Below are 15,005 nucleotides of genomic sequence, written 5' to 3'. Positions count from 1 at the left end.
ACAATTTTCCAGGTGTGCTGTGTTTTTGTACTTTGAAGGCACGATCAACGGCTCTTAGTTTGTCCATCTTTCTTGTCTGCAAGTATCGACAAAAGCTGGTGACCCTTCAGAGTGTAACAAATGTAGCAAAAGATTCACAGCCCAGAAATGTGATTAGCTCATCCCATGCACTGTGCAGAGCAAGGTGAACATGCTGCTGCCATTGTTTGAGCACTTCATGGATGATGCGCCGAGGGACCAGAGCTACGACCAGGTGCGGCAGAGTGTGGTGATCCTGATGGGCACCCTGGCACGCCACCTGGACAAGGACGACCAGAAAGTCAAGCCCATTGTCAACCGTCTCATCGACACCCTAGCTACACCTTCGCAACAGGTTGGTAAAATGCCTTATGCTGCTCTGGGAGTTCAGTGGTCAGTAATGTATTAAGGCTAGAGCCTCTGATGCCTCATTAAATGCGGAAACAAGCCCGGTTCCATACTGTGCCCCACTTTTGCATTCACTGTTGAATTCAGTGGTATGAAAATGGGGAGCGTTTTACCCCTAGTTAAAATTGTGTCAACTTCGAGAAATGTAGGAAATTTTTTATCTTGAGAACCAGCATACCTAGCATGTAGACTTGTGCGAATAGTGAATTTTCGGTTCGAAGCGAATATTGAATTTGGTCGAATAACTTCGAGTTGAATTCGTATAGTATATATGACTTATAAAGAGAAATAAACATATTTATGATGGCCTAACTAACCTCCACAATATCTTTTTTTAATTGAAATAGAGCCTTTATGCCAATGAGGGGGTCTTTTCTTTTTGTTTCATTGAAAGGAAGCCAAAATGATTTTGAGAAGTAGCAGAATTAGACTTTTGGTAAGATGCGAGGGATAACCTGTGAATTACATAACATTTAAAAATGTATATACATATAGCATATAAGCCATTAAAAGCTTTTAAGCTTAATAAGATGAGAAATTTATTTGATGGTGGTAGGTTCAATTAAATGGGCCCCGCAACACTTTTTTAATTAGCCATGAAATGGATTCACTGGAAGAGCTTATTGCTTCACAAATTTACCACCACAAACATTTTTAGAATTCGTCCAGCTCGAGCGGAGTTGCAAAGATTTGTTGCACGCTGCTCTCTCTTCTCGTCCCGACGAAAGCGCTGGGGGGGGGGGGGGAGAGATCAAGTTTGCCTCATGACTTTCGCCACTTTTTCTCTCGTTCTTCGAATACGTGGCTTTTCGGTGTGAACGCGCACACACGCGTGGACAAGTGGCAGTCCCAGGAACGACTGAGCGAACCATGCCCATGGCTGATACAATGGCTGTGACGGAAATTTTTGAGCTTGTGGCATCATTTGCCTAAAAAAGAGAGCAATTTTTAGCTGACTTTGAGATTTATTGTCAATTGCAGGCTGCGTGCTGCTCTATAACATGTGACTCGCATTTTCTCGGTAGCCTCAACCACCAAACGGCAGCGTTTTCTGACCACGGTCAAAAAGTGTTGCAGGGAACTCCTTTAAATTTGAAAGAGCTTCCAGGCAGGGCGGATTTCTTTTGTAGAAATGCTCTTACGGTTTAGCATTCTTATACTGCAGTGAAACCATCTTTACAGGCAGTTACATGTGGATTAGTATACATTAATCCGCATGTAATCGGATTAGTATACACTAATTTAATTAGTGAATTTTGGGTTTGATGTGAATTTGAAATGAATACTGATTTTGATCGAATAATTTGGGATTGAATTCGAATGGTATGTATGACATATAATAAAAAAGGAATATTTATTATGACCTAACTAAACTGCACAATATTTCTTTTGAATCGAAATAGGGGCTTTATGCAAATGCCCTTTTTTTTTTTCGGTAAAAGGAAGTCGAAACAGCCTTAAGTACTAGTTTCGGTTGGATGCGAGTGATAACCTGTAAGATACCAAACGCTTTAAAATTTATTATACTTGGAGCGTATAAGCCATCATAACTAGCTTAATAAAATGAGGAATTGATTTGAGGGTAACATGTTCCTCTAAAGGGGCCCTGCAACACTTTTTCAAGTAGCCACGGAACCGGTGAACATGCTTGTTGCCTCACAAATTTACCGCCGCAAAGTTTCTAGAATTCGTCTAGTATGAGCAGAGTTCCAAAAATTTGTCACACACTGCAATTGCATTCTTTCTCCTCGTCCCGACGAAATAGCTGGAAGTTAAGCAGAGAGGAATGTCATGGTGAAAAAAAAAAATACGTCACACGCATCTCGTTACCTTGAGCATCTTTTTTTTTTTTCTTCGAATACCTGGCTTTTCATTGTGATTGCGCACGTGCTCGTGGACAAGCGGGTGTCTCCCGCGGCGGCACCGGTAATCTAGAGCGCGTCATGCTCAAATCAGCCAATGGCGGTGACAAGTGATTTTTGAGCTTGTAGTGTCATTTGCCGAGTAAAGAAAGAAATTTTTAGGTTTGAAAATTTTTTGTGAATTGCAGGCCGCGTGCTGCGCTATAATATTTGCCTCGCGTATTCTCGGTAGCCTCGACTACCAATAGGCAGCGTTTGCTTACCATGTTCAACAAGTTTTGGAGAGCCCCTTTAAATTTAAAAGGGGGCTTCGTGGCAAGGAGAATTTCTTCTGGATAGTTCTTTCACGGCTAAGCATTCTACATTGCAGTGAAACCATCTTTACAGGTGGTGACATGTAGATTAATATAGACCTACCTATTCATTCATTGCGAATACTCCGAAAATATTCGATAATTTAGATTGGAATCGAAGCGAATTCGAATACTCAGCTGTTCATTTGAATATTCGAAGCATTCGAATATTCGTACTAGCCTACTATACACCTATTCGTTTATTATGAATACTTCAAAATTTGCAGTAATTTAAATTCGAGTCGAAGGGAATTCAAATACTCTACTATTCGTTCGAATACAGTTGTCGACCGTTTATTTGGACTTGACGGGAACCGCCAAAAAGTCCGAATAATCGGGAGTTCGAAAAAACGGATTCACTCGGAAAAAAAAGCACTTTTATAGGCCCTATCGCCCAAAAAAACTGTCATGTCTGCACAAATGCACATTTTAGAGACGGTTTGCTTGAAAATAGAAAATTCTCAAGCCACTTCAAACTGAGGTCGGCCGCCTTCTACCTGGCGGATTATCTCCGCTTTCTTCGTCATCGTGAGCGTCTTTGTAGCTCCCACGTTGGCCGCGTTTCTTCACTCCCGACGGCGCAACAACGGGTGGCGTCGGAGCCATTTCAGCACGCCACGGAACATGCAAGAGAACGAGAACACAAAGAACAAGACGAACCAGGCCTAGCCGCAGAAGCAGCTAACTGACACTACTGTTGACACACGTCAAATGCCACAGCGAACAGACTTTGTAGGTGGCTTGGCTTGGCCGCCACCTACAAAGTGGTGGGGACCAAGCCTACAAATAATAAAATACTAACATTCATGCACTTGAGATGATTCAGCATAAAGCGGTTCGGTTCGTTTACTCTAAATACCGTTCGAGCGATTCCCCAACCCAACTCATGAGAGACCATAACATACCAACCTTAGAACTAAGACATAAAATCCAAAGATTAAAATTTTTTTATCTTCTCAAGAATAACAAATTGTCAATGAGACCAGAACAATACATCCAACCACTCACCACTCGCAGAACAAGACACCGGCATGCCGACTCTCTAACCCCCTTCAATGCTAGAACTAACATTTTCAAATTCTCCTTTTTCCTGCGCACTGTAACCGAATGGAATCAATTACCAGCATTGTTCATAAATAGCATAGACTCAATTGAACATATTGTATCTTGACCTGTATTGTTAAAGTGTTAAATGTCTTTCTTATTCATTGTTTGAGTTATGTCCTTATTCTTCGCGCTTTTTATGTTCTTGATCTTCTGTTGTCCTTATTACGAGCTTTGTAAATACGTCCCTCCTGCTTGGGCCCTTCACTGGGTCTGCAGTATTATGTAAATAAATAAATAAAATAAACAAAGACTGGCTAAAAAATAAACAGCGTCGCCACACATAGCCTTTGAAATCGGCAATGGCGATTTCTGCGTGCATTTTGACACTGGCCCGACATTCACACATAGGTAGTGCAGCATATCAGTGCTGGCAACCTAGGAAACGTATTGTTAACGTTGCTGTCAGCATGTAATGGCGTACGGCGACGCATCCGGTCAGTCAAATGGAGTCCGAATAATCGAATGGCGCACAGTGGGGCGTCCGAATTTTCGGTCGTGAGTTTACATTAGGATCAATGGAGAGAGTGGTGGTGCCATGAAGATGTTGGAATAAACGGGCATGTCCGAATTTTCAGCATCCGAATAAACGGTCGGCGACTGTATTTGAACCATTATAATATTCGCACAAGCCTACCAGTATGGTTACATTGATCAGTCAAGCATATTTCATGAAGACTTGTTTGTTATAAATCTCGAGATACAGTAGAATATTGTACTGCTAAATGCTGCACCTAAGCTGTCTGTTTTATGTTTAACACTGAATCGGAAACTAGCCTTCCTTTGTAATCATTCCAAATATGTACAAATCTATGGTTATGTAAGGAAGAAAATAAAGAACTTGGAAAAAGCATATTATCGTGTGGCAGTGTAATGAAATGTGCTTGTCGCATGCCTTGCCCAGGTGCAAGAGGCAGTGGCCACCTGCCTGCCTCCTCTGATCCCGGCCATCAAGGAGGAAGCGCCCGTGCTGGTGCAGAAGCTGCTCAACCAGTTGCTCAACTCTGAGCAGTACGGCGAGAGGAGGGGCGCGGCCTACGGCCTGGCTGGACTTGTGCGGGGCCTTGGCATCCTGTCCCTCAAGCAGCTGGACATCATGAACACCCTCACCGAGGCTGTCCAGGTTCGGAACACATTTGGTACCATTCGTTTATAAGGATATGCGTTGCCAAAACAACACCAGGTGGTCAAAGTTTTTTGAGCCTCATAATGATATTGTGTGAATGAAATCTACGAGGAGCTTTTTGAGGTCCAGATACTTCCCTTTTGTGGCTTCTAGAGACTACTCCTTGCCGGCAGGCAGCTGAAGATCTCCTCTTTTTTGCCTCCAATGTACGGGAACATAAAGCATGCAAAAAGTGAATGATAAGAATGCAAGTGTCATTGACATACAGTATAGTTTTGATTTGATATGAGAATTCTAATGAAAGTGGCACATCAGTACTTTTACATTATTGGGTACAAATAATCTATACATGTGAAATTGAGCTTGAAGTTAACATATGCGAACTGACAACAAAACATGCTCTGTTGCTGTTTTCGGATGGCAGGGACCCTGATTCTGTCCTGACTTCTGTCAGTGCGGCAAATATGGTTCCTATTTCGTGCTTGATTCTTATGTGTAGGCAATTTTGAATTGATTTTACCAGAAAGATGGTGCTTCTTAGCTTCGAATAAATACAATACACGTATTGCCTGACAATATCAGTTACAGTCTCGGGGTTCATGCAGATCCTTGAAAAGCCTTGAAGCTGAAAAGTGCGTTTTCAACGCCTTGAAAGTTTTTGGAAGTTCTTGAATTTACATTTGTTTTTTAATTTTTAATAAACATTTTGCTCGTTTCACAGACCATTACTTGTGATGCTGTGAATGTAGTAAGTTGCATATTTAGTGTGCCTACCAAAAAAAAAAAAATTGAAACCACCAGTAGCTTTTGCGAGGAACCACACATATTTAATAACAATAATATCTGGGGTTTTACATCCCAAAACCAAAATATTATTATGAGAGACACCGTATTGGAAGGCTTCGAAAAGTTTGATCATCTATTGTTCCTTGACATGCACTGACAATGCACACTAGACGGGCCTCTACCTTTTCACCTTCATTGGGTCTGCAGCCGAGCACCGTAACGACTGCCCCACTGCGGCGGACAACACTGCGCATTTTTGGAAACTTACAATAGGCAGCGGCAGGAGGATTTGAAAAAGAAATGTTGCATTGAGGAGGAGGTCGAAACTCTTACAAAAAAAAAACCCAGAAAGAAATGAGAACTCACTGTTACGGAATCAGCAGTTACAGCCGACTAATATGCAGAAGAGGCAGAGGCAACTAGCGACTTGACGTGCAATATCAAGTCAAACAGCCTTAGGAAGACTGCTAACACCAAGCAGCTGGAGATAGTGGACATTGATATAAAAATACAGGAGAAACAGCAAGGATTAGCTTAATATTAGCTTAATAACTGTTTCTCTAGCTTTGCCTATTTGAATAAATGTTTGCATCTTGTCATACTTCTGAAAGAGATTATATATGCACCTCTAAAAAACTATGATTGATGGTTCTCTAGAAAGAAAATGTTATTAGAGCCATGTTTTCGATGTTTGCTCCAGCGATGTTACCCTTTTTTGTTATATTCTAGTTGTTTCAAGCTTGCATCCTCCCTGGAAGATCTGTCAATTGGGTTTCGAACAGACAAAGTGGCCTTTGAAAATTCATGCGTGTAGCTTTAAAAGTCCTTGAGAACCCTCGAATTTCTGTCATGTAAATGAGCATGAACCCTGCTGTCTGCTCATTCAGGCCATACGAAGCAGGAGAAGGTTGTACTTTACTTTCCATATGGGAGATACATTTCAGGCATTTCCATTTTGAATGAATATTGGCTCGCAATTACCGATCATGATGGGATCAGTTCAAAAACGGTGTACAGTCGAATCCCGCTACAACGAAACTGACGAGGCACGGAAATATTTCGTTGAAGCAAAAATTTCGTTGTAGTGAAATAAAAAAAGCATAGCTGATCTGAGCTAGCAAAACAAAGGAACGTTTATTCTCAAAATTCAAAAAATGTCCGCTGCCTCCTATTCTTTCCCAGCAGTGTCACGACGTCATTTCTCACCCATGCATAGCGAGGCCATGGTGAAAAGCACGCTGAAACAACGCCTAAAACTGCCTTCCTGAACGAACCAAACAGTTGCATTAACAGGTTAAGGGGGGGACATGGGTCTTTAAAATTTTTTTTCTGTTTTTGGCTCAATCTTGACCAAACCTCACCATCTTGGACAGTTTTTCATGCTGATTTCAAATATGTAATTGTTTCTGAAATAGCTTCAGTGGATAAAAAGGTATTAACATCTGTAATTTAAGTAATTATGCACTTCATTGGGGGCTTTTTGGCAACTTAATCAAGCCAGATCCAAAAAAAAAATAAATGCATATCCCCAATGCTGAGGGCTTTCTGTATGGGGTGATGCTATTTTTATTAATTTTAGGCATTATATATGTAAGAAAACAGACCAGCACTTACAATGGATATTCTGTTCAATTTTCGCTCATTACTATCCATAATTGTAATTAACAGTATGCTTCTAGAGTAATCAAAATAGCATCACCCCATAGGTAATGTTATTACAAATAAAATGATACCAAGTTTGTCATTCTCAATCTACAGTAACATATAAGAAAAACCCCTAAGGTTTAGTGTGGTGCACAAAAACATTGAACTGAGAAAAACGCTTTTAAAGTTTCTAATAACTGTAACTTTTGCTAAAGTGAAGCTAGAGCAATAAAAATGGCACCGTTGTATAGCTCTACATTATGTGAGTATGGCTGTACCAAATGTGTCAATGCACCTTCCCAAAATATTTGCCACAGCTCATTTAAAAACTGTGTACTGGCCGTTGAATCAGTATAAGAAACCCAGTCTACAACTTTGTGGCTGTTCTAGTGCACTGAAAACCAAAGGAAGACACATGTTATATATAAAAACATCGCCCTTTTATACATAAAACACTATGTCAAGTAAAACACACATTTTTGTCCCAGACATCCTTACAATTCTACAGCATGCCAGGGCTGTATGCAGTGTCTCTTGCAGGCTTATGTCGCTTTGCAAGTGTTGCCTTTGTTGAACTGCTCTGCAGGTGCTCCCTCCGCGATTTGTGAAGCCTGGTTTTATCCTTTTCAAGGCTACGACGCATGAAGAGATTTCCTGCACTGTAGCCTAGCTTCTCAGCAATTGCTTCATTGCTCTTCGTGGCCCCCTGATTAAAGCGGCTGATGGCTTCAGCCACTGCTCTTTCTACGCTGCGCAGTGAGGCATGGGTGGTCTTGGGGACTTGTTGCCAAATTGTAGCGTGTAAGCTCTCACTAGGATTCTGGGTGATCCCATCTCTGCACCTTTCCAACAATGCTTTGTCGCTAAGCCTCATAAACACAGGCTCTAGTGCCTCACAGACGAAATCGGGCAGGCTGTTCTTGTGCGGTGGAGGCACCTCACTATTGGCTATGGCCCTGTTGAACTTGCACCATGAATCTGTTCCCCCAGGGCAGAGGTCATGTTTGGGTGCCTCGTCTGTTGATGACATGTGCCTTAGTGTGGCCAGCACAGCCTTTTTCATGCCTGGCACATCACTCTTGTGGCTCCTCAAGGCATAGCCATAGTAAGAGGTAATTTTCTTTATTTTGTCTTGAGTGAGCCTACCTTTTCCGCCAAGTGACCCACCTTGAGCTTTTTTTCTTTTTGGTGAGCGTTCGTAAGGCAGCCCCCATTCGTTTGTGCACATGGTTGATGCAGTCTTTTTTTTTTCAACTTTTATGTATCCATGAACTTCATCTTCAGTGAGGGCATGAAAGGTTCGGCTATCACCATCTGAAAGCATTGTTGTGTACCGAAGCTTATGCTTTTCTGAGGAGCGTCGGAAGAGGCGTAGGGCTGCTTCTACTTCCATCTGGCCAGCCTTGCAGTCAACATTTTTCTGGCACACAGGGGCGTGCTGGACGAGCCAAGCAGCGTGTCCCTCCTCATCTTCCTTTGGTCCAGTGGCGCAGCCCAGGCAAAAGTTTGAAAGTACAACGTGATCAATAACTAAACCAGTGTACATTTCAATTATACAACCAACACAGATATGGGAGCTGTGTCCATGGGTAAGCCACGTGCCATCATAAATGACGTCGACGTTGCCCGGTGGATTGCCAAACTCCGCATAGCGTTCTTTGGCGCGGGCAATGCTAGTGGATTCGCATTCGGCAGCACTCGCACTGTAGGCTTCCCGCATGATTTTCATGTGGCTTTGATATGTTTTCTAGTGAAGCCCTCGATGCGAAATATCCATCGCGGCAAAAAAGTCCGTCAGAGCTGTTGCCCCTTTGCCGATAGTATTCATCGCTTTCATGGCACGCAAATTCACTTCAAAAGGCCTTACTTTGGCCTGGCTATTTTCGGCAACTCTCGGTGAAGAAAACCGTTCTTCGCGAAAGTCGCAACTGTGGCATGCGAGCACGAGTTTTGAGCACAGCCCATAGTCTCTTTTTCTCTTGGAGAAAGTCATACTTTTTGAGCCGCACTTGGGGCAGGGGAGAAGTCCAAATAGCGAGTCTATCGCTTCTATATCAACAATGGCAAATTGCGTGCCGTTTTCTTTGTCGTCGCCCTCCAGCTGAACGTCCAGCAGCTCAAACTTTCGTGCTGTCGCGCACTGCGATGCCAGGGACTCTTTTAAATTCGCAGCACGTATGGAGCACTCGGCGAACTCGTCCGCAGAGTAAAACGTCGTGTCGACACGACCTTGAATGGTTCCAGTAGTGCCGCGCTCTAGCCAATCAGCGGTCCAGCAGACGGCTTCGCAAAACGGAGGAGGGCAGTCGTTCTGTTGGAGCTAAGCTATTTTGAGAGCCCGCAAAACGCGCACAAAGGAACCAGCTTCAAAACAAGCCCAAGATGGCGCCGATCCGCCGACTGCTTCGCTGGCGGCGCGCGCGGGAAGTTCGAACAAATTTTCTGTTTTGCGGGTTGTTTTGCGACTCCCGTGATGGTTTGAAAATAGATTTTAACCTAGTTTTTTATCGAATTTAGCGTTAATAATTTGAGGAGAGGTGCTTATAGGTTCAAAGATTCGAAAAATGCGTTTTTCTCAAAATCGATTTTTTGGCCATTTTTTACTTTTCTAAGACCCGCGTCCCTCTTTAAGCTGTGCACCGTCAAAAGTCTGTGACAACGCCAACATGGAGGCAGGGTATTGTGGAGCGGTGACTTTTACATTATTCTATGCCATTCTTATCATCCATTACTCATGGCTGGCTGATTTTGTTGATGCACTCTGATTACAGTAAAAGCTCGTTAATTCGACACCCGTTAATTAGGAAATTCGGATAATTCGGACGGCTCTATTGGTACCGGCGAAAGTGCATGTTATTCTATGGGACCAAACCTTCGTTATTTCGTCGGGAATTCGGCTCCGCACCGCTTAATTCAGACAAATGCTGACGGCTGCTGATACACAAAAGTGTGATAAAGCAGCGCTGGCACCACTGGAGTGAAACCGAAACCTGAGTGGCATCGCCATCATCATCAACTAGTGGGGGCGATCGCAGCGTCACCGAACGTCGGCGTCTTTTTTCTCCTCCACTCAGCGCCTCTGACGCCATTTTCCCTTGTGTTGTCGTGTCGGAACCATCTCTTCTTGCAGAGTTCTCTTTTTCTTCCATTGTGACCGTATTTGCATGCCACCACCATCATGCGCTACAGTGATGGCAACGCCGAAAAAGCGGCAGAACTACGACGCGAAGAACTTGGCGACTAAAGTGGAAATTTTGGAAGCACTGAAGAACGGCAAATCGCGACAGCAGTTTATGACTAAGTACAACGTGAAGCGGAGCACGTTGGGAACGTACGTTAAAAATTCGACAATCCTTTGAAAGCGAGAAGTTTCATTCCTCTAGAAAGCGGTTGCGAACCGCAGCTCATTCCCAGCTCAAAGAAGCTTTGCTCCGGTGGATTACTGACTGTCGCAACGCGCATTTGCCTTTGAGCGGACCTCTCATCATGGCGCAAGGTGAGAAGTACGCTGCAATGATGAACATTGAATCGTTCAAAGCGTCAGAAGGGTGGTTTGCGAGGTTTCGAGAGAGACACGAACTTGTCTTCAGGAGTGTGTGCGGCGAAAAGGCCAGTGTTGACGAAAGCGTGACCACCGAGTGGAGAAATGTGAAGCTGCTGGAGCCCATCGCCGCATATGAACCCACGTGACGTGTTCAATGCAGATGAAACTGCTCTATTTTTGAGAGCTCTGCCTGACAAGACGGTGACTTTCAAAGGGGACGCGTGCACTGGTGGCAAGAAGTGCAAGCAAAGGATAACTGTGCTTCTTGCCGCCAATATGACTGGCACGGAGCGCTTGCCACTACTTGTCGTCGGGAAGGTGCTTAAGCCACGTTGTTTTATGAACGTCAAAAGCCTTCCTGTCGAGTACACAGCGAACAGGAAGGCATCGATGACATCGGACAGTTTTCGTGGCTGGCTGCAGCAGTTGGACCGGCACTTCACGTCGAAGGACCGCAAGATAATTATGATTGTTGACAACTGCAGTGCCCATAACTGTACAGTCGAACTGAAGAGCATCAAAGTAGTTTTTTTGCCGCCCAACACTACGTCTGCTCTTCAGCCGATGGACCTGGGTATCATTCACTACGTGAAGTCAAAGTACTGCAAGCACCTGCTAGAGCGAATGATCCTATGCTCAGAAGCTGGAAAGTTGTATCAAGTGGACTTACTCGGCGCAGTGCACATCATCGCCCAGGTGTGGAAAAACACTCCGCCGCAAGTCATCGCCAACTGTTTTCGACACAGCGGTTTTGTGAGGCCCGAGCATGCGGCAGTAGCTGAAGATGGCATCGAGGAGGTGTCAGCCAAGTCCGACGACGATGACTGCCCGGCTTTCGATGCTGTCCTTCCCACAGATGTGACCTTTCAGGACTACATCGCGATTGATCATGGTGTCGCCACGAGTGGTTTCCTGACCGATCAAGAGATTATTAATGATGTCACGGGCGCCCATGAAGACCACGATTCCGACGAAGAATCATGCGAGGAGATACAGCCGCGACCTCATCGCACCTCACGGGAAGTCTCGGAGGTGTTGTTAATATTAGAGGACGCTTGCCTGAACACTCCCGACAGCTTGCGTGCTGTTGGCCATTTGGAAGAGTTAAGAAAAATTGTGATGTCAGCCGGAATCTGCGCGAAAACACAGACGACAATTAGAAAATACTTCAGCAAATAAAGGTATGCCTTTGCAGCTTGATTTTAAATGTTGTTTTCCCTGTTCATTCGTTAATTCGGTTAATTCGGACAGTTTTTCCGGTCCCGTGAAATCCAAATTAACGAGCTTTTACTGTAGTTATAACACTGGCAAAGTGCGAACATGATAAGCATAGTAATCGGAAAAAGCATCGTTCCGCGGTTGCACTCAGCAGCTGTGTAAAAGAAAACTGAGCGACTGAGCTTCAGCTTCGAGTCGTCTGCTGCTCAAAAGCACCAGTGGCAAAAGCAGGGCAGTCTCATTGCCATCGCTATCGAGCAATGGCGGCGCCCATGCTTGCTGAACAGCGGCGGTTTCTGGTGGTGCCAATGCGTTTTTAAACTTTGTTGATGCATTTTCAGGCTCTGGAAATGCATCAAAATGTTAAAGATTGGGTTTACTGCGGAGAAATAAGTATCTGAGCGTGGAATTGCATTGTAAAATTTCGTTGAAGCGTGACGATCCAAGAAAAAGTGTTCGTTGTGGCGACAATATTCATGCATTGACTCCTATGGACTGCTGACGAGGAATCGTGAATTTTTCGTTGTAGCAGAAATTTTGTTGAAGCGGCATTCGTTGTGGCAGAGTTCAACTGTATTTTGACGAAGTTATTGAAAGGTCTCATAGGCAGGCACTATGTTTTTAGCCCACAGTGGCAGTTGCTGTTGAAACAGCCAATAGGGAACTAGGCTGAGTCAACAGGATGGCTGCATTCATTGCGAAATCAGTCAGGCTTAGTCATCAGTTTTTGCTTTGGATGTTCCATTGGGTGGTGGGAAATAATAAAGATTACTTCTTGAACTCCAGTGTTTTCATCTGATCCTGAACCTCTAAAATTGCAGTCTGCACTTACAAATTTATTTAAATCAGCACCTAGACTGTGCTTCCAGGAAAGTGATATCGATGCTGCAAAGTTTTTTTTCGCTGATGCCATAACGAGTGCTATACCAAAATGTTCAGCAATTTTCGTAACCTGATTACAACATTAAGATTATGTTTGTGCAGTTGGTTGGTGTAACACAGTATATTGCCCCTAAACACTTTGCAATGTAAAACAGGGCTGATAAGTTCAAACAAAAAACACATCAGTTACATGGCATGCTTCATCTTGTGTTTTCTTGTAACTTTGCCATACAGGACCAGCATGATGCCAGTGCAAGAATGTTGCCGAGGGCATGTGCAAATGATGGGCACTCTGGTCTTTTTAAATGGGCTGGGTGCAGGGTTATATTTCATCTAACTTTGTTCGGTGCGAAAATTCGGACTTTGCGGAACAGTCTATTTCATGAACGAGTGCACCGGCAGCGACTGTTTGTGTATACCACTTCAGTTCAACGAGATGTTCTGCCTGCAGGACAAGAAGAATGCCCGGCGCAAGGAAGGTGCCCTGCTGGCCTTCGAGATGCTCTGCTCGGTGCTCGGGCGCCTCTTTGAGCCGTACGTGGTGCACGTCCTGCCGCACCTGCTGCTCTGCTTTGGCGACAGCAACCAGTATGTCCGCGAGGTGAGGCGCTGTCGTGAGGAAAGTGGGCCAACTACTGCTGCGAGATTCCGTGTGCAATACAGTCGATGCTGGGCCACTGTGATGTTCCAAATGCAACTCCATTTCACCAGAGGAAATAAATCTGTATGTTCACTGTGGGGTCTCAAAGCAAACGCCGCTCTCAAAACACACGGACACGGCAGACGCGGTAGGGCAAACCAAGGTGTTGTGTACATTTATTCGATTACTTTTGATGTCGGCGATTTTGTAAGCCGAATCTGTAGTAGCCAACGTATGACGCGCCGTACTGACGTCACAGGCTACGTCATGTGCCTGTACTTATATTGGCATGCGAGCCGCTTGCTTAACACATTAAACCTTTGCCACCAACTGAGTCCAGCGTCGCCTTGCTCGCTGGCTACAACAGATGGCGACGAGGGTGGGACAGGCTGCACCGAACGACGGGGGCGGATCCTATGAGCAACGACAGCTGGAAGGCGAAAGGCAAGGTATGGCGAAGATGTGGGAATTTGACGCCTTCATAGAAGAAGGAGACGAAGATTTCGCATCGTATGTAGAACGGTTTGGGCACTATTGCAAAGTAGCCGGCGTACAAGACGAAGAATTTAAAAAGTCAGCCTTCATCTCTGCCATAGGAAAGAAAGCGTACAAGACGCTCAAGGACCTTCTTCTACCTGCAAAACCTGAAGAGAAGACGTTCGAGGACTTGGTGAAAGTGCTGAGTGGCCACTACGAGCCTTCAAGTGAAGTCATTGCAGAGCGGTTCAAGTTCAACAGGAGGTACCAAGGAGAAGGGGAGTCCGTCGCGGCATTTTCAGTCACGCTGAAGCACATGGCAGCCAAATGCAACTACGGTACGTTTCTCGACGACGCTTTACGGGACCGGTTCGTAGCTGGGTTACGGAATTCCACCATTCAGACGGGTTTACTGAAGAGGAAGGAACTGAATCGGCCTGCGTTTTTGCTAAGAGCGTTGAGCTAGCAGAGCGGGAGTCGAGGGGATTCCGACCAACTGCGACTACGGATGCCGACATTCATGCTCTAAAGAAGACGGGGAAGGAACCGGAGTTTGCCAGCAAGCCGAAGAACAGTTCAATGCAAAGCTGCTATCGATGCGGTCAAGAGCATGACGCCCATTGCTGCCGTTATCGTAAATTCAAATGTTATTTTTGCAAGCGCGTGGGACATTTGGCGCGCATGTGCAGATGCAAGCAACCGGCGCCTGGCACCGTCCACAACGTGAGTGACGAAGCGAGCGGAGGCACAGAGCTGCTGCTGCACGGTGTGTATCTGGTGGGCACGGAACAACCATATAAAGTTGAAGTACAGATAGCCGGCCAGCTTGTGAAGATGCAAGTAGATACGGGCGCAGCCGTATCACTCCTTCCGGAATGCGTTTACCGGCAGCTAAAGCAGCCGCCGCAGCTTGCGAAGTGCGAGATGAAGCTCAAGACTTACG

At 44.8% G+C, this 15,005-nt stretch overlaps 1 protein-coding gene across 1 annotated transcript in view; it reads left to right on the top strand.

The window, feature by feature from the left end:
* Positions 1–15,005, top strand: part of LOC142804118 (stalled ribosome sensor GCN1-like) — a 344,986-nt gene that overhangs the window by 197,942 nt on the left and 132,039 nt on the right. The window contains exons 30-32 of the mRNA XM_075890700.1: positions 179–373; positions 4,650–4,868; positions 13,397–13,546. Coding sequence (XP_075746815.1) covers positions 179–373; positions 4,650–4,868; positions 13,397–13,546 — 564 coding nt within the window. The remainder of the gene's footprint in view (positions 1–178; positions 374–4,649; positions 4,869–13,396; positions 13,547–15,005) is intronic.

Source organism: Rhipicephalus microplus, chromosome 3 (genome assembly GCF_043290135.1).
Source record: "Rhipicephalus microplus isolate Deutch F79 chromosome 3, USDA_Rmic, whole genome shotgun sequence".
Classification (NCBI taxonomy): Eukaryota; Metazoa; Arthropoda; class Arachnida; order Ixodida; family Ixodidae; genus Rhipicephalus; species Rhipicephalus microplus.
The sequence above is the reverse complement of the archived record's forward strand: the minus strand, read 5'-3'. Positions and strand labels throughout refer to the sequence as shown.